The 18653-nt window shown below is 54.4% G+C and overlaps 9 protein-coding genes across 9 annotated transcripts; 4 read left to right on the top strand and 5 right to left on the bottom strand.

Annotated features, from left to right (window-relative positions):
- Positions 1-142: 142 nt before the first annotated feature.
- LRP88_08486 (Gfo/Idh/MocA family protein) lies at positions 143-1660 on the top strand (the record flags this gene model as incomplete). The annotated part of the gene is made up of 1 exon (XM_083244991.1): positions 143-1660. The coding sequence occupies one exon, from the start codon at positions 143-145 to the stop codon at positions 1658-1660; it is 1518 nt and encodes a 505-aa protein (XP_083099485.1).
- A 335-nt stretch (positions 1661-1995) lies between these two features.
- On the bottom strand, positions 1996-3610 carry LRP88_08485 (uncharacterized protein; the record flags this gene model as incomplete). The annotated part of the gene is made up of 3 exons (XM_083244990.1): positions 1996-2923; positions 3005-3173; positions 3343-3610. The coding sequence occupies 3 exons, from the start codon at positions 3608-3610 to the stop codon at positions 1996-1998; spliced, it is 1365 nt and encodes a 454-aa protein (XP_083099484.1).
- A 3768-nt stretch (positions 3611-7378) lies between these two features.
- LRP88_08484 (cupin domain-containing protein) lies at positions 7379-7936 on the top strand (the record flags this gene model as incomplete). Its single annotated transcript, XM_083244989.1, has 1 exon — positions 7379-7936. The coding sequence occupies one exon, from the start codon at positions 7379-7381 to the stop codon at positions 7934-7936; it is 558 nt and encodes a 185-aa protein (XP_083099483.1).
- Positions 7937-8099: 163 nt separating this feature from the next.
- On the bottom strand, positions 8100-9152 carry LRP88_08483 (NUDIX hydrolase; the record flags this gene model as incomplete). Its single annotated transcript, XM_083244988.1, has 1 exon — positions 8100-9152. One exon carries the CDS (start codon positions 9150-9152, stop codon positions 8100-8102), a length of 1053 nt encoding a protein of 350 aa, XP_083099482.1.
- Positions 9153-10387: 1235 nt separating this feature from the next.
- On the bottom strand, positions 10388-10723 carry LRP88_08482 (uncharacterized protein; the record flags this gene model as incomplete). Its single annotated transcript, XM_083244987.1, has 1 exon — positions 10388-10723. The coding sequence occupies one exon, from the start codon at positions 10721-10723 to the stop codon at positions 10388-10390; it is 336 nt and encodes a 111-aa protein (XP_083099481.1).
- A 1646-nt stretch (positions 10724-12369) lies between these two features.
- LRP88_08481 (uncharacterized protein) lies at positions 12370-13318 on the bottom strand (the record flags this gene model as incomplete). The annotated part of the gene is made up of 2 exons (XM_083244986.1): positions 12370-12929; positions 12988-13318. 2 exons carry the CDS (start codon positions 13316-13318, stop codon positions 12370-12372), a joined length of 891 nt encoding a protein of 296 aa, XP_083099480.1.
- A 906-nt stretch (positions 13319-14224) lies between these two features.
- Positions 14225-14923, top strand: LRP88_08480 (uncharacterized protein; the record flags this gene model as incomplete). The annotated part of the gene is made up of 3 exons (XM_083244985.1): positions 14225-14344; positions 14453-14691; positions 14782-14923. The coding sequence occupies 3 exons, from the start codon at positions 14225-14227 to the stop codon at positions 14921-14923; spliced, it is 501 nt and encodes a 166-aa protein (XP_083099479.1).
- A 455-nt stretch (positions 14924-15378) lies between these two features.
- LRP88_08479 (uncharacterized protein) lies at positions 15379-16872 on the top strand (the record flags this gene model as incomplete). Its single annotated transcript, XM_083244984.1, has 4 exons — positions 15379-15505; positions 15562-15726; positions 16033-16597; positions 16656-16872. The coding sequence occupies 4 exons, from the start codon at positions 15379-15381 to the stop codon at positions 16870-16872; spliced, it is 1074 nt and encodes a 357-aa protein (XP_083099478.1).
- A 365-nt stretch (positions 16873-17237) lies between these two features.
- LRP88_08478 (40S ribosomal protein uS19) lies at positions 17238-17994 on the bottom strand (the record flags this gene model as incomplete). Its single annotated transcript, XM_083244983.1, has 4 exons — positions 17238-17307; positions 17359-17655; positions 17776-17852; positions 17980-17994. The coding sequence occupies 4 exons, from the start codon at positions 17992-17994 to the stop codon at positions 17238-17240; spliced, it is 459 nt and encodes a 152-aa protein (XP_083099477.1).
- Between the last annotated feature and the right edge of the window lie 659 nt (positions 17995-18653).

The following is an 18653-nucleotide window of genomic DNA, read 5'->3' as shown; positions in this document are numbered from 1 at the left end:
CGCAAACCATCTACAAATCTACGAAACCTCATTGACAATGGCTTCAATAAAGAAAATGATCTCCAAACTCACGACATCTGAAAAGCAAGAGACCGTCCCAGAGCAGTCTTCATTCCGTGTCATACCTCCCCCAAAGCCCGACATGTCAGAAACCCCTCCTCGCTTCCTCATCATCGGCGCCGGCTCGCGAGGCCGCAACTACGCAGAGGCCATTGACAGTGTCACTAATGGCGTCGTCGCCGCTGTCGCAGAGCCCCTCAAGTTCAAGCGAGAAACCCTCGGCCGCCGCCACATCTGGGGTGACGGTGACCCCGGGGAGGGCCAGTCGTTCCTGGACTGGCGAGACTTTCTCGAGTATGAGCAGGATCGGCGGAGGAGGGCTGCTGCAGGCGAGGAGAACGTCCCCGGCGGCGTGGACGGGGCCTTTGTGTGTGTCTTGGACGAGATGCATCGCGAAGTCGTCGTCGGCTTGGCACCCCTTGGGCTTCACATCATGTGCGAGAAGCCCCTCGCCTGTTCTCTTCAGGACTGCCTTGACATGTACAAGGCTCTTCGTCCCTCGCGAGCTTCCAAGGTCTTCTCTATCGGCCACGTCCTGCGGTATAGCCCGCATAACATGATACTACGCAGACTGCTCCTCGAGGAGCGTGTCATTGGCGACGTCTTGAGCGTTGTTCACACCGAGCCTGTGGGTTGGTGGCACTTTACACACTCATATGTCAGAGGCAACTGGCGCAGCGAGAAGACTACGGCGCCCTCTCTTCTGACCAAGAGCTGTCACGACATCGACCTTCTACTGTGGTTGCTTTGCTCCCCTGAGAAGGCGGGACAAGGAGAACCTCATCTCCCTGAAACCGTCTCTTCGTCTGGCAGCCTCCAATTCTTCAAGAAGAGCCGCAAGCCCAAAGCCGCGGGGGATGCCACCAACTGCACAAAGTGCCCCCTGGGAGACGAGGGCTGCAAGTTCTCAGCCAAGAACATCTACCTCGGTCCCAAGCTCAACGGCCTAGGGGTGGGTAACACGAGATGGCCCATCAGTGTCGTCGTCCACGACATCGAGGACTACCCCTCGCAGGTAGCCAAGGAGGAGGTCCTGACCCAAGCCCTCGAGGACGACTATGACGAGTCGACCCCTGAGTCAGAGGTCAAATCCCGCAACTGGTTCGGTCGATGCGTCTTTGAGTCTGACAACGATGTCTGCGACGACCAGGTCGTCACCATCACATGGCCAGAGTCCAACAAGCCAGCCAAGATGGCAACCTTCCACATGGTCGCCCAGACCAAAAAGATCTGCCAGCGCTACTCCAACATCTACGGGGAGCACGGCGAGATCTACGCCGACTCAGCCAAGATCGTCGTCGAGGACTTCAACACGGGCAAGACGCACACATACCGCCCGGGTATCGAGGACCACGGCCATGGCGGTGGTGACTTGGGCCTCACACGCCAATTTGTCATGGCATGTGATCGCGTAAAGAACCACGGCTGGGAGGCACCTCGGGCTCAGGACGAGTTTATCGGCTGCACTCTCGACGAGGTTCTGCGCAGCCATGCTATGGTGTTTGCTGCCGAGGAAGCGAGGCTCGGCCGCAAGGTTCTCGACTGGGAGCAGTGGTGGAAGCAGGCTGTTGGGGAGCAGTTGGATAGTGGCGAAGCATAGACCCGCATGAGGCTCTGAGGCAAAGAGTTCATTCGTTGGTTGCGAGATAGATTGACGATCCGGGATATTGGCTGAGATATTGACTGGGATATTGGGCATTATAATATTGGGTCCTCATGAACTAAACAACCCCAGATACGACCGCGCTAGAAACGAGGTATAATACAAATTCATGCAATTAATAGCCATGCAATCCATTCAGCTTGTCTTGCCTTCATGTTCCATTCCCTCGTCTTCCCAGAAAGGCAACCAACTCTTATGAGTCACCTTTGAAATTCCACCTCTTGACATAAAAAGAAACCCTCTTCGCTCCCACGATACCAGTGGCGAGGCTCCTAACCAAGCTCAGCGCGGTTGTTCTCGTTACCGATGGGATTGACGGCAGGTAGCTCCTGAGCTTCATGCTGCTGGGGCGCAGGGGAATGTGTGTTGTGTCCAGCGAAACCAGGCTCGCCCTCCTTGGGACCGGGGCTGGGTGTGATGCCACCAGGAGGAGGCGAAGTGGACTGGGCAGGCTGGTAACCACCGGCACCGTACTGAGCGGGGTACTGGCCCTGCTGGCCATAACCTTGCTGCTGGGGATACTGGTTCTGGAAGCCCTGCTGCGGTTGGGCGTAGCCACCATAGTTTTGAGGGGGAGGAGAGTAAGCCTGCTGGCCGTAGGCGGCAGCCGCATTGGGGTCGTAGGGCTGTTGGTAGCCGGGCTGGAAGTTGGAGGGCACACCTGATGGGTAGGCAGCGTTGGACGGCGATGAAGGAACAAAGCTGGGGCCGGGGCTTTGAGGGTTCTGGGGGTTCTGGGTCTGGGCCATAGCGGGAGCCACAGGAGGGGTGCCGTTGGAGGGAGGAGTCGTTCCGGGAGTCGTCTTCTTGTTGCGGCGACGGAACAGGAGGAAGCCAGCGAGACCAACAAGACCAAGAGCGGCGACACCACCGACAGTGCCACCAGCAATGGCACCGACATTGGTGCCGCCACCGCCGTCGCCTCCGTCCGTGGTCTGCGAGGGAGATGGGTCGACCGTGACAGTAACGTCCGAGGCGTCAGTTCCAGTAGCGGTACCACTTGCAGTAGAATCGCTCGTGTCGGTGGTGCTCGATTCGTCATCGGACGCGGTAGACTCATTATCGCTGTTGGTGGTAGCCAAGGGGTCGGAGAAGAACAGGCTTCCAGTGCCCGAGGTGACGGAGCAGGCAAGGACTGTGAACGACTCGCCCTTGCTCGTTCCAGTCAGGGTATAGCAGGCGGGGAACGCAGAGGAGCCACTGTTCGTGTTAGTTAGCAAAGAGCCATACAAAGCGATATTTCCTTGGCCAAATTGCCAAGCATATGAGAATCAAACGTACCAGCACATGGTCTGGAAGTCGTCGAGGATGTCGCAATCACCAGCCGAAGAGGCCTCGTAGTCGATACACTTGGTCTTGATCGCATTACAAGATCGTCCAGTCTCACAGCAGCCAACGTATCCGGCATCAGAAGCGCAAGAAGCGTCGCTAGAAACGCAGGTGAAGGAGTCTATGAAAATGGCATGTTAATAGCTTGGTCTTCGAGCAGGTCGGTTGGATGCTCTGGTGTATCTCATTCAAGGTGAAGCGCTTGGATATCTCGCCAGCGCTCCATTGATGGACACTCGTCTATCCGCCTTCGAATAGAGCTCAGTCGGGTTTGAATGGTGTCAACTCACTTCCTAGTGAACCCCAACCGCAGGTCTGGGACAGCTCAGCTCGCTTGCCCAGAGCAAAGCGCATATCCATGGCACCAGCGAGTCTGGGCGCGTTGGTAGGGACAGGCGACCATCCAATGGCCATCTGGTGGTCCTCGCCAGCATCAGGGCCCAGGTGGCCCGTCTGTACTGGAGCATCGAGCGTGGAATCGGCAGCCGGCTTGAGCCAGGCGGCAGTGGCAGGTGAGCCAAGGGCTCCTAGAGCCAAAAGGGCAGCGGAGCGATACATTGCGCTGGACTTGTATAGCTTCTCCAAGCTCCGGTTTGGGTTTCGAGTTGGCGATGTGTTGGGTCAAGCTTTCCTCCCTCTCTTCCGAGTTCCTCTCACTCTGCAATTGCAATTGTTGTCGTCGGGCTGACAGCAGTGAATAGGGGTCCGCCGATCCTTGGTGTGAGTGAGTCCCTTCCTCCGCGATATGTTGAAGCTGTCCGACACTGATTCAAGCGGGACGCTTTGCCAGAGGGTCACGACAAGCAGGTGAGCGAGATGTGCAGATTCCAGAAACCAGAGGTGCGGCAGAGCAGGGATCAACGGGGGTTTTGTTTCTCTCTTTGGCTTGTCTCTCTCTGACTCTGCCTAGGAAGGTTGCCGGGCCCTTCGTACATGAGCAGCCCTCCGTGGGCGGCGCGGCGCCTTGAGTGCAGCGCAGCCCAATACATGTGGTGCCAGAGTGATACAGGGACCCCGGACCAGCCTAGCGGAAAGTTCAATGGCCACAGGGGACTCGTGGGTGTTCGAATTGGGCGCCTCAGCCCCTGCTAGCCCTGCTCTAATCCTAGCAGAGTGGCGCTGCCGGGTGACATTTATTGGCGCCAGCAGCCTTAGCGTCTAGAGCTGAAAAGCCAGCCGCCCTCATTGGAGCTCTGGACTGAGAATGGGTCACCGTCTCCCGGGCCTCTGCGAGAGTCGACCCAGAAAAAAAACAGCTCAACCAGCTCACATGGTTCTGCGAATCTCAACGTTGTTGTTCCACTATTAGACAATGGAGATAGACTCATGGCGGGGAAAGTACCTTCTGCCGATGCAATACAGTCATGACGATGCTTGCCGTTGACATTGTGTACCTTGGCCGTCTCATCTGAACCTCCATGGTCTCTTGCAAACGAAGCATCGTCAACGGAGAGAGCAGCATCCGGTGGAGCTGTCCAGCGATGGGGCTTGCTGACTGTATCTCTCATTTGACGAGCACCGACACCCTCCAGGGCTCAGCCCAGCGAGGTACCCCCTCTGGGACCAAGACCTCGATCATGTTGGACATGCCAAGTGATGCAGCGGAGTAGCGGACATCGGCAGGTGGGCAGTACCTAAAGATATGCCTCCTGTTCCTGGAGGGCTGCGCCATCCTCGAGTATGGCCCAGGCCAGGTCTTTGCCGCTGCCCGTTGCTTGGGCTTGTTCTCTTGAGGAGGCGCATGACGCTGCGTTCTGGAACGAGCTCAAGGGGGCCGCCGACGATCGATTTGAAGGGTGCCATTTTTGGATGCCCCTCCATGTTGCTCGCTTTTCCGGTACTGTGTCGTGTCGTGTCAGTCAGGCATTTCATGTCGCTGCTCTGGTCAGTGACGAGAGAGTGTATCCGTGTGCAAACTTTCGACCCTGTGATGCAACTGTTCCCGTGCGTTTGGAGTCAAAACATTGTCCATGCGCTTCCCCTACAATCAAATCAATGTCAATCATAACTAATATTGCTTGAGGAGGCCGTCCTCTGATGCGGGTGAGCTATTGGTCGCTGCTTACTTTGTCGGCCGCCACCCCTCATATTCCGTCTCTCCACCATCAAGCTCGGCCTACCAGCAGCAGCAGATTGTTTCTCAGCCCAGGGCCGACATTGGTCCCCGTTTACGAGGGTTTGCATGGTGCGCCGTTTGTTCTGATCCATATCCTCGCAGCGAGGCAGCGCAGCCTCCCGTTCTCCTTGCACTTGAGGTCAAACTCACAGGCTAACAGGCGTCCCCTGTTCATCTGTTGTCGCCCGGCTGCAGTGATTTTGCTGATCGTACCTAATCGAGGCAGCACGGATTTTATCGGTCAAGTAGCACAGCTCCAGGGCATGGATTCGTGGTGCGGGTAGCCGACCTTGTTGCTCCTCCCAGTGTTGGTTTTCGCTGCTGGACTGCTATGTGCGGCTCAAGCAGCCTCACCGTTGCACTTTGGTCAGCATCTTCACCGCTGAAGACTCCAGGTGGACAACACGAGCGCCCCCTGCCGAGACAACGTGTGGACGACAGTGGCCCGCCGTCTGAGACAGCAAAACCATGCATTCACGGGCGAGGGATTGCTGGCTATTGCTCATATCCCAAAGGCATGGGCAAGGAGCCCAAAATCGCAAAGCTCCTTGAGCCGGTCCGCCGCTAAAAGCTGACACTGCCTGGCGGCTCGGGGCACAGTTGACCCGATGGCGTCTGAGTGTCGATTTGAGCCCTGATGAAACCGTAGGGCGGACCTTTCCCGCTCCAGTTTGGCCTGGAGAGGCGGAACTGGCAGGGCAGGGGCGAGGGGAAATTTGATGGTGGGCGGGCGTCGGCAGCTTGTCCACGGCAGCCATCCACGGGTTGGCTGGTTGACCGCATGAAATTGATGCAGGCGAAGGACTGGGGTGGGCGATGAAGGATTCAAGTGATGTGGACTTGGAATGGGGGCTGTGGAGAGCCGATGCATGGATCTTATCCATGGACATTGAACCGGGGGAAGTTGCATCTGAATTCCACATTCACTTCCCAATTTTATGTGGGGCTGGATAAAGTGCATCTACCCTACAACTCACAGTGATCCGTGGATTTGACGTTATTCACTGACTTTTTGGCATCAACTTCTCGGTGATTCTCAAACGTTGTAGTTTTACATATATTTGCAGTCGCTGGAATTGAGCTTTGTTGTATTCCAGTGGCTGAATAAGGTGCAATGTTGGTCGTACGTTGGTGGAGTTAGGAACCTGGCAAATCGGTGAAGCGACAGACAAGCCCTATGAACAAGCTCGGCACTTCCTCCCACTTTACGAGAATCACATCTTGAAGCCTGTCCCGGCATCTGTTGGAATTCATTGTCACCTCGAGGCGACCAAATACTTATCCCATTTGCCATCTCGGCTGTTCACACTTACCCAGGGTCTTGACCGGCCTGGTTGGCCGTTACCGGAAAGCCTCGTCGATAGTCTCATGCGCCCACTTAGCACAAGGCAGACTAGGCCAGCCAGCCCAGGGACTCACTCTGCCGGGTTATCTTGCTTGATCAACTTGCGGTGACAGCTAGGCTGACAGTTTGACCAGCACCCCATGCCTCTTTTATCACGAGGAACAACAAGTCATCAAGGTCTCCACGGGCTTGCCGAGCCTGACAAACGAAACCCTCAATGGCCCTACACAATTCATCATTTCCTTGGCACATCGCAGTTTCAGCCTTGCCAATTTTCTCCCCTCCCTTGGCGTGAAGGTAAAATGGGACGTTTAGCGAGGGCCCCGGTACGGTACGTACCTGCTGAAACGCGATGGAACCCCGGAACGGGCAGGCACCTCATCCGAATCCGGAAACAGACGCGGGATCGGTCTGTGGATACCCTGCCCCCTTCTCGCTTAGTGATGCACATGCTTACCCAATCTCGAAACACCACCAAAGTCCCGTGCAAACTCCACGGAACTTGGTGATGTGTAATGCTCGCGATGGCTTCAGATGATGGACCTTGGGCGGAGGATTTGATGTTGACTAATGTAACAAATGGATGAAACGAAAGAGCGCAATTGGCCTATTCATTGACATCCACTACTCAAGTTGGCGTCCTATTGGTTGGCTGTTCATGTCACCATGACTTCACATAGAATGTAGTTCCTCGAGATGGGATTTTGGACAAGTATAAAGAGCAAGTGTTCTTCTGCGAGCTCAAAGATGTAGGAACCAGAAAGAAACTCGCAAGAACCACAATAAACCAACAAGTTACAAAAACCCAGCATCTCACACAGAACACACTACACCCAAATTCACAACCAACAACAACCACTTAACAATGTCTTCTGAGCCCAAGCCCCTCCCTCCTGTCAAGCGATACATCACCACTCACGATGCCGAGGGAAACGCAATCTGGGACGAATCTGTCCCCCTCGAGGTCGAGGAGCAGCGCAGCGGCGGCTTCTCTATCCACTCATCGTACATCCACCCTGACAACTCTCACGACCTCAATAGCGGAAACGATCTCAAGGCTTATAGGGAGCACCCTTATGAGAAGGATCTAGCTCCGGAGTCTGGACCTGCCCTCCGAGTCGTTGACTTCTGGCCTGGCTTCCCGGCTGTCATGCACCGGACCGCCAGCATCGACTATGGCGTTGTGATCGAGGGCGAGGTTGACTGTGTCCTCGACAACGGCGCCACCAGAACCTTCCGGAGAGGCGATATCATCATACAGAGGGGGACCAACCATGCATGGAAGAACTCGGGCACTGAGGTGGCTCGTGTCTGCTTCACGCTTCTGCCTTCGGCCCCAATCAAGGTCCAGGGCAAGGAGCTCGAGGTTCATGGCATGGCTGACCTGGGAAGAATCGCAGAGGAGGCAAGCAACATTGTATAGGAATGTATTAGGAGATGCCGCCTTATCATTATCTATACCTCTTACCGGGCCTAGCCAAAATGCGTGGCCATGAATACATCCAAAACTTTTGTTCTAAGCATTTTCTGTATCCCCTTAACCGTTGAATCCAAAGAGGCCACCCAAAACGCCATTTTGATAACCCCTAACAACCATCTAAAACCCGAAATCCATCTTGTGCAAACTTGAATGGGAGTGGCCGTTGTAGTCCTGTTATGATGTCTCCCAGTCTGGCGTCGTCTGCCTCCGAGATAAGCCCCTTGCGGACCATAAAGTCAACCATGACCAGCCCACAGTTAGGTTTCCATTTTAGAGAATGGAGGCTCTGTTTGACCTCTTCCACCGAAAGAGCCTCAAACCTTTCAATACCACGCTCCTTGGCGTGCGGCTGAAAGCTTGTGTCGACTCTGAGATCGTACACGAAGCGGACTCCAGGCTCCAGATGACCTTCGTTCATGAGACCTGCATTACGGTCCTTGCAGTCATAGAAGGTAATGGCGGGAGCCTGTTCGACTGAGCCAACCAGTCTCGTAGTGCCATCCTCAAAGACCTCTCTGGTGTTGAGATCGATATACAAGCCCGCCTCTTCCCGTGCCTCTCGTTTCAGGGTGACGCACGGGGACAAGGCTCCCGATACTCGATCAGTTGGATCCATGCCGCCTGCGACAACCTGATCCAACATACCCGAGTAGCTGACATTAACACCCTTGGCCCGATGCGAGACCCAGATGCGGTCGATGCTCTCCCTGCCGTCCACCTGCTTGACGGTGTAGACGTTGAGGTGGACTCCCACCGTGACAACCCCGAACAGCCCCCGGATAGGTAGGGGAATGGTGAGATCTTGCCGTGTGCTATCGGCAACATGTAGAGGTTGGAATTCTCGCCGTGGCACATCCTTAGCGAGCCAACGGTCAATGCAGTTGTTGAACCGCCCGTGGTTCAGGAGACATAGGTTCGAGAAGACTCTGCAACATGCCGTCGCAATATTCTCTCCTGCCTGAATCTTGGGGTTGATAAGGATAGTCCGTGTGACTTGGTTGAGGGTAAAGTTCTCATCCCATATCATGTCTCGTTGGACGTCGTCCTTCATGTAGCCCACAACTTCGTTGATGCCCTGGATGTGGAACGCCCAGACATCCCCTAGGGCCACGGCATCGATCTTGTTCCCCTGCTGAACGACTCCGTAGAGCGAGGTCATATCGAGAGAGTGAGAAGGGGTTCCAGGATATATAAGTTCTGCTGCAGAGCACTGGTTGGGGCATGAAGATTGAGCAGTCTCGACCGAGGGTTTGGCCAATCGTGTTGAAGCCATCATGACTCGCGTGACCATAGGGTTCCCAACCAGGGATTTAAGAGCCACAGGAGAGGTCGTTAATGAAGGTATTCCCAGAGGATAAGAGAGTGAAGATGTAGGATTTAAAAATCCACACGAGGTCGGCTTGGGTAGGTAGTTATACCAGTTCCTGGTCCGTGAACCATGAACGGGCAGGTGCTCATGTCATGGGCGATTGTGTCTGTACCGTAGTGGCCACAGGCTTTTGGTCTTGTCATTGACCGAAATGTTTATTTCCCGCCTTTTCCCTCTCCGAGATTCGCGGCGGAATCCGCTTTGGTACTGCATCCCGTCCATCCATGAATCCTTGACCGAGCTGAGGTTGTCTCTCTGCAGGCGGCTCTGTGGTCCCTCCACTGTAGACAGGTAACTACAGCAGCCCTCTCCGAGTCATGAGGACGAAGGCTGTACGACAATCGGGCCGTATATGAGTGCCCGGTAGGTTGCTCACGCACGTTTTGAGTCGCGTTGGTTGTTGTTCAGCGTTGATTGTCTGGAACACACATGGCCGTGTAGAGCTGAGCTGGGTGCCTTGAGCGAAAACAAGGTGAAGCAAATGCGTGCGTCTGTAGCGTTACTAGCAGCCGGAGCACACGCCAGAGGAGAACGTCTCACCCAAAAAAAGTGTTGGCTGCTGGATTTACGGCGGGTCAACCAGCTTTGACCGCCCGCTTAATGGCATTAGTTCTTCCATCAATTACAAGGAATCAGGTCGATCTTTGCATTTTCTTTTCTTCTTCTCATCGCAATTCGATTTGCTAACTAGGTATGTACTTGCAACGACCGTGTCCCTCTTGAGACCGTCATCTCTTGGCTCTGGGTACCTATCACGACCAATTCCAGTGGTCTTTGTACCGGTAGAGCTGTCCTCGCCGGGACCTCGTGTCATCAAGTGTCTTTGGGTGACACTACAGGTAAAGCAAAGCATCCATTGATTCCCATATTGTCATTGTCCTCTTGCACCTTTGTTCCCTTTCCCTTTCCAGGTTGAATTTCCCTTGGTATGTCCAATTTACATGCTCGTTCGTTTCGTCATTTCAATTTCCCTTTGCCTCTCTTACACGCAGACCCGACCCATTGCATCTTGGCGCGTCCAAAACTCAATGGGCAGCAGTATGCCGAGTGACTGCTGGGCCAGGATACGTCGCCGCCTTGGCAAAGGGACTCTCGTAGAGACTCGTGCCGGCCGAAGCAGCAGCGGCAGCGGCGACGGCGGCGGCTGTGGACGTGTCCTCGATGGCCTGCTGTGCGAGTACCGGTGTGGAAAGGGTCGCTGTCGCGGTACAGACGTTACATAGCTCCATCTGAGGTTCGGGTGTGAGGCAGTAGAAGGGGCTCGAGCATTTACGAGCGCAGCGGGTGAAGTCGATGACCGTCTCGCCGAGGCTACGGCGGCAGACCTTGCACATCCGCTGAGCGATTACGGTATGGCACATGTTGAAGGTAGTAGATGTGTAGTCTGGTGCCTAGGTGTGGTGTCGTGGAGAGGAGGGATGGTAGTGGAGTAGGTAGAGATGGGGGAGAAGAGGCTAGCTAGGTAGGTAGGCAGTGAGGAACAGGTAAATAGTAGTAGAAGCTGGGCTTCAAAAAAGTGTTGAACTCCTGATTGTTTAGTTGTTTTGTAGCACAGATAGAAAGAGGCCTCGCTGCAGTGACAACGTAAGCATCCTGGGGCGCAGTGGCAACCGTTGTCGATGAGAGAGGCTTATATGCGTTTGCCAGGCATGTATGGATTGGATGGATAGAGAAAGAAGAACAACAGCCTTATCTGACCAAGGCGCAAACAAAGAGGCGACCCCATCAAGCCAACGGGGCTTTGCCGTTCCTTTTAATGTCCCGCAGACAAGTCAAGGTTCAGGACTGTTTGGGGGCAAAGAAACGCACGTACAAGTGACTGCTACATGACGCAGACCAGTCTGAAAGAGACTACCAACAGTACAGTGTCAACCCAGGTAAATTACCTTTTCAAAGGGTAAAAAAAAGGGGGAGTCCAGACGCCTTGGGAGCGAGCGTGTGTCACCACACAAAGCCATCATCTGACCGTTTCACCTGGGCTTGGAGCCAGGGGGAAGAAGAGCACAAGGAGCCAAGATGAGGCAGAGAATCACAAACACGGACAAGCGGCCGGTAGGCATGGGAATAAGTGGGTGTGAGAGGGCCAGCGAATTTGCTGGCCTCACTGCTACTGTAGGCATGTACCATACGGCACTGTACAGTAGCCGCGGCGGGAGTGGCTAACCCAAGGCTGTCCTGTCACGGAGAATGTGATCTGATCGGTCGAGGTGTTTGTTGTTGTTCAAGGCGTGCGAAAGAGAGAGAGAGAGAGTGTGTGTGGGATGCCAAGATGATGCATTTGTGACCATTGGAACCTTCCCCGCATTACGCCAGCAGCGAAAAGGGTTAAAAAGTACCTCGCTCTAGCACTGGACGGAATTTACCTTGAGGCTTTGGACCTCATGCAAGGACTCTCCTTGGGGCATGCCATTGCCATTAGGCCCAATGAGGCGCTGGCTGCCGCTGCTTTGCGGGGAGGCACAGCGACGAGATAAGCCAGCCCCAGGGCACGGTATGTCCGGCGCCCGGGTACAGTACAGTACAGTAGTTATGGATGGTGTTGGATCGAATGTAGACACGCTCATGACGACACGCGTCCCGGCCCGTCTCTCCAAGCCCCTCTGTTCCTCTATCACCCGAGCTCTAATCGCGGGGAACACCTCCGACTGGGTCAGGGTCAATTGGGCTTGCCCGGAGCTTTGTCGGCTTCCCGCTTTGTTTGGCAACGGCTTCATCACAATCATGTCTCTCTGTGCCACTTCTCACGTCACGGCTCGATCATCGGGGCGGCTTATCTCTGGCCAAATGCTGGCAACTGTCTGCCTATCCATCTCATCGCCGAGCTGAATCATACATGTCTGTCCCTTGCTGACCGTCAAACAAACGGGATGATGTGAGACAGGGGACGCCGGCTGGGCGCTGAAAATGTACATACAATATGCGCGCCCTCAAACAGGATCGGCAATGATACCAATTGTGGTCGGCTGAATATACTCTCCGTTCCAGAGGGCACCATCTCGATCACGTTTCACAGAAACGTGCCTCTCATCCCATCCATGTATCTCTTGTCCACCTCGTCAGCATCCTCCCCAGCCTCACCACCCTGCATCCTGCGCTGGAGGTTCTTCCCCCCGTCTCGAGGCCCAACAAAGTATCTCAGCTTTGTCGAATCCTCCGTAGCCGCCGTCCAAATCGTCATGGCAGCCTCCGACGCCGCCATGCTCTGGCCCCGCATGGCGCCGAACCGCTGGAGCGTCCTCTCGACAAAGGCGCCGTATCTCTCCTTGATCTCTGGCGTCATCTTGTCCAATCCTGCCATCTGCATCGACGTCTGCCCAAAGTTGGTCTCGCTGATGCCGCCATGTGGACAGACCAGCTTCACCCGGATAGGGGGGTTCACACCCTCCATCTCGTACACCAGCGACTCCATGAAAATGTTCATGGCTGCTTTGCTGGCTCCATAGGGTCCGATGAGTGGCAGCCCAAAATGCCCTCCGCCTGACCCAACATAGATGATACGGGAAGGTGATTCTACCTGACTTGTCGCGCGCATGTGAGGGATGAATTCTTTGATGAGGCCCATGGTCCCTATTCACTCGTCAGCATGCAGCCCTCCGCCATGATGCGGATTGTAACAGCACCATACCGAAAACGTTGACTTCAAAGTTGTCCCGGATGGCATCAATGTCCAGTTGCTCCAAGGCGCCGTATTGGCCGTATCCTGCATTGTTGACAAGGACGTCGATCTGGCCAAACTTTCCGGTAGCTCCCGCGATGGCTGGCCCAAAGGTCTGGGCCTTGGACAAATCAAGGTACTGGACAAGGAGAGATCCCGATCCCTCGTCCAACGCTTGGAGGGCTGGGGAAGACGTATCTCGAGCTGTAGCTGCAACGTTCCAGCCTTTCGAGAGAAACAGCTTGGTTGCAGCCAAACCAACACCAGAATTCGCGCCAGTGATGAATACTGTTTTTGCCATGATGCTTGAGAGGTGTCTTTGGGCCTGATGGCCTGGGACTATTCTGCCGGCCCATGGCCTTTTAAATCCATATAAAAACCCATGGTATCTCATCGAGAGAAGAGAATTATCTCATCCACGCCCAAATATGAATCCACCTTGGTGTTTTTACACCAGCTGGCTCACCTCAGCCACTTGGCTGAAGCCAAGGAGATTGGCTTGCTGGATACGTCACGACCCATCGAGACGATCCGAAATTTGAGGAGATAAAGACGCCCGTATTGTGGACTAATCAAGAGGAGAAACTTCATTTATAACCTGGTTTTTGGACAGGCCCAACTCGGGTAGGACGGAAGGGAGTGGGCTGCTCAAGTCAGCCATTGTCGTCGGCGGATTGTGACGTATGAAGTGAAGCGACGAGCTAGCTTGAATTGATGAGCCGCAACTTTCTCAGAGATGGTCAGTATCGATAGAAATAAAGTTTTGATTTCCCTGGGTGTGTTGATGGAACAAGATGTTGAAGTTAGCGCTCACTGAAGAGCTTCAAGGTTGTAAGAGCATTGTGCGGACTGGTAGAGTCAGGTTCATCAGGTACTGAGCTGCAAAACATAGGCTTCTATACGTGAAAGAAAAAAAATCCCTACTATAATCTGTCCAGATGCCATGTAATTACCGTGATAGAAATTCATGCAACTTCCTTGACGTCTGTTTACCTCGACGTTGTTGATTCTTGACCCATCTTGGTGCTAAATAGCTAAATTACCAACTTCCGAGACGTGATTGGTCAACGGCTGTGCAGCTGTCTTACGTAACCCAGGATGAACCCGCGGACCGGCGACAACCTCATCCGGTGGATTTGAATGCGGCTTCTTCCCACGAGGAACACACGATCAATCGCTCAATTGAACGCCTTCCATCCTGCCCAACATGTTCGCCGCACGACAGAGGGCAGCCTGCGTGGCCCGACAGCTGCAGCGGACAGCGCGGACCTACGCTTCCGAGGCCCACGGCCACCACAAGCCCGCCGAGGTCAACGAGTCGTTCAGCGTACGTCAAAACACCCGCAACGCCGCCATCACGTCGTCCACGGTTCCCGCGCGCTTTTCGGATGGGGCCAATGGCAATCTCGCATGCTGACCTGATCTGCCCTTCTAGACCGGATCTCTCCTCACCGTCGGCGCCTTCTTCGGCACCGTTCTCTTCTACCAGTTCGTCCCCAAGGAAGGTGACAAGTCTGTCTTCCTCAGCCTCATCGACAAGTACCAGTCGCGCGCCAAGGACTGGGAGGAGATCAACGCTCTGCACACCAAGGCCATGGAACAGGCTGGCTTCGACCGAAACCTCTTTGAGAACGGCGGAAACAAGCACCGATTCGTCGATGTCACATACCCCGAGTTCGTCAACCCCTCCTGCCCCTACTCTTCGACGACATGAGCAACAAGGAGGAAAGAAGTCACTTTCAACAATTGCTAACAGAAAGACAGGGCCATTCAGTCCTACTCTCCCCGAAACAACCAGGCTGGCCACCTTGCCAATATGGACTATGTTGTCGAGCACTTCCGACAAAAGCACCTCGAGGAGGAGGAGCGGAAAGCGAAGAAGCTGGCCGCCCAGAAGCAGGAATGAGGGGATGTACATTAGAACGTGGACCGGCACACATGAATTCATTTCTCATTCAGTCAGGAATAACTGCTCACTTCGCAACTGCTTATTTGTCGTGCGTCGACAGTGTTGCTACTTCCTCCATTTCAGAAGGCAAGTGTCCTCGATGATTCCAATACCGATAACTGCGGTCGAACCTACTCTCGCACGATGACGCCTTCCGCCCGCTTGAGATCACGTTGGCTCCTGAGCCAGCTAACTTGGATCTGATGGATGGCAGCTACGACACGCACCTGGATATGGTCATGGCATCTTCTTCCCGGAGCGAAATCTTCTCCCTTTCTCCTCTTCAACACTCAACTTCTTGAATTCCATCAGTCGTTCATCGTCCACATCACTAGTTATTCATTAAGAGAATCACTACTCACTCTACCGTCCACCGAGCATTTACTGTCCAATCAAGTCCCACAGAATTAATCATGGCAGCTGAAAAGAGAACACAGTATGACCCCTTGATTTCGGATTCTCTCTACGACGCTGACGTCGATAGGCTTACCTTGTTGACCGACCTCGGTGATGGATCTCATGATAGAGCCAACGTTCCTGGTATGCTGCCCACATGTGAACCCTTTGTGCTCGACGTCCTGCTCACAGAGATCCAGTTTCCTCTCCACAGTCGCAACCGGGGACTTCTCAGACGGCAGAGCACGGATTGCTCCGTCCTTTGGAGTCTAGTGACCCTGCGGGAGACATGAACAACCCCCCAAGCCGTGATCTAACGGATGCGTTCCATCTTGCACGTTCTTCCTCGCCAAGGGATGCTCATGGTATGTTGTACACTCTTCATCCTGGAACTTGGATAGCACCGTAGGTCAATTGTTGGACTTTCAGCTCACAGTGATGCAGGAACTTCTTCACGACACGGATCAGGGAGTCCCCCAAGCATACAGCCGGTACCCCTAGCTCCACAAAACACTCTCGGTTCAGGTATGTTATCGATCCAGAGACTTGCCCTGTTTGAATGTGTGCCTACCTGCTTTCTTGCACCCCTCGGAGCAAGACAGCTTAGCTATACATGTGGAAGCATTGCATATGATACCTTGGCATGTTCACAGAGCTGACAGCAGACTCAGGTGCCACTTCCAAATCCACAGCCACCGCCGTGGAAGAGCCCCCGCAAGAGAACTTGGATGCCGTCGAGGTCCGCAACGCCATCGACAACCCTGACCCACGGCGCGGCATTTGTGCACGTCTCAACATGGCTGCAGGCCGCCGGATTATCCATGAGACCCCGCTATTTTCCTGCGAAAAACCTCGTTGGTATTGGCGACGTAATCAAAGAACTGCCCTTGCATGGACCACGTTGGACGGACCAACTCGTGATGAGCTCCAAGATGCATTTGCCGGCCTGCGCGGGCTGAGCACTCGGGCAGGCTTGTCAGAGAGCCAGCGCCGGCAACTGGAGGGCTTTGTCAAGACATATGCCTTTGCAGACACGGGCGGGAGTAGAGTCCACATCTGCAAAATCGCATCACACATCAACCATGCCTGCGGTAGATGCGCCAATGCAAAGGCTTGGGTCGAATCTGATCACCCGAACTACATGTCCGTCAGGCTCCTCAGGCCTGTTAGTGCGGGCGAGCAGATCCTCATCAACTACAAGAAAAGGCACCCTCCCTGTCTTGTGTGTGGCACAAAGTGGACACACAAGAGATCTGAGAATCAACGGCGAGACACACATGTGAATCCCCAACAGCGAAATCCCCCACAACAGCAACACCAAGAGAGTCAGCAACATCTCGTACATGACCAGCAGCAACTCCCAGAAGACCACCAACAACCTGCTGAGGACCACCAGCAACAACCTCAAGCAGACCACCAACAGCCTCATGAAGACCACCAACAGCATGCCTCACAACGCCAACAACCCCAGACGAGGGGCCAGCGCTTCGGACAGAGACTTCGGAGGGTAGGTAGATGGTTCGGCCCTGACGATAGATTTGGTGGTCCCGTCCGTCTCGGAGACGTTGGGGGTTGGGGTATCTGAGGTGATGCGTGATGTAGCCTGAGGAGTTCGAATTTGAATGTTCACGAGATGGGCAGCAAGCGTGGCAGACGACCACGGAAAGACGGCATGAGACAAGCGTCACCAGATTATGAAACATCAGCGATAATCAAGGGTAGTCATCAAGCGGACAATGCTCCTTTATTGTACTTTCGTGGTACCCATTGTCATCAGCAACTTTGATAGATGCGTTGCCCATCTACCAGAACCAGTCCTTTTCGCCCATAAATGTCCGTGAATGCAGAAACCACCCAAGACCGCACCGCAACCTTCTTACTTGAGGGGAATGAAACGAGAAGAGTGCGTGGCACCAATACCGGGCCTACCGTGCTTGACAGGCTTGCTGGGGGAGAGTCAGCGTTTACGATTTTGCACAAGGGATCGGGAAACGTACTATGAGATAGAGAACTCAGCCAGGTAGTGACCAACCATCTCAGGCTTGATCTCGACCTGGTTGAACTCCTTGCCGGAGTAGATACCAATAACGCTACCAATCATCTCGGGGACGACAATCATGTCTCGGAGGTGGGTCTTGACGAGGTCGGGCTTCTCGTTGGGCTTGGCCTCCTGCTTGGCCTTTCGGAGCTTCTTGATGAGGCCCATGGGGCGGCGCTTCAGGCCACGGTTGATCCTGCGGCGGGCGCGAGCGTGGACAACATCGCGGAGCTGGTCGGAGGAGAGGTCGAGGAGCCTATTAGGAGGGAGCAGATATCAGCATGAGTCGTTCTGTGCAGTCCCCTTGCCCTTTATCCAAAGATGCAGTCATTTCCATGGTCGAGCGGGGGAGCGCAGGGTCGTGGTATCAACATACTGGTCAAGGTCGATTCCTCGGTAAGAGAACTTTCGGAAGGCTCTCTTCTTCTTGAGCTCGGCGGCCTCCTCAGCGTTCTATCAACCAGGCACAAGTCAGTCAAATTCCATATCCGTTTTGCATTGTCGGCGAGTGGTGGCGGGTGAGCGCGACGGCGGCGGCGCGGCGGTTGACGAGAGGGAGAGGAATCGAGGGCACACGTACGTATTCGTCAGCCATGATCGCGGTGTTGTGTTGATTGAATTCGCTGATCTACCGAAGAGCGAATATGGATGGGCCGGGATGGAGTCGACTTTGAAGGCGGTTGTTGAGTCGCTTGGGGGCAGCAGGGTACGAATTGGAGCCAAAATTCTGGCAGTAGGGTTTTCGTGCCCTTCACCCCTCATGTCATGTGACCTTGAGATGACCTGTGTGATTTCAAAAACCGGGGAAGCGAATTCTTGAGAATGGAAGCCGGAAAAAGGGTGCGCCGAGGTTCCGGTTTCGCTGAGGGCTTGCATCAGATGTGTGGAGAATGTAGGTGGCCCGAGCTCCGATACACCCCTGTCTGGTTTTCGGTGCCGGAACGGCGCGACCTTACGGTAGCTGCATGCCCGAGACCCAAGACGTCCAAGACTTGACCTCTATGATCATGAGCTCATCCACGTTTCAACCTTGGGAAAGAAGCAAAGAGAGAGGGGCAAGAGGTGCGAATTTGCTTTGCCAATGCTGTACGGGTCCGGATACACGGCGCAAGTTTGCGGGTGGAATGCGTACCAAGACCTGCACCACATTTTCGACCTGAATGACCCTATTCGCGCCAAGTACCCTGGTACCACCATAACCTTATCAGCCTGCCGTCAACTCAGACAGTTTGCCCATCCACCGCAAGACATCAG

This window comes from Fusarium phalaenopsidis, assembly GCF_050370095.1.
Source record: "Fusarium phalaenopsidis strain FUZ10S chromosome Unknown contig_32302, whole genome shotgun sequence".
Lineage (NCBI taxonomy): Eukaryota > Fungi > Ascomycota > Sordariomycetes > Hypocreales > Nectriaceae > Fusarium > Fusarium phalaenopsidis.
The sequence above is the reverse complement of the archived record's forward strand: the minus strand, read 5'-3'. Positions and strand labels throughout refer to the sequence as shown.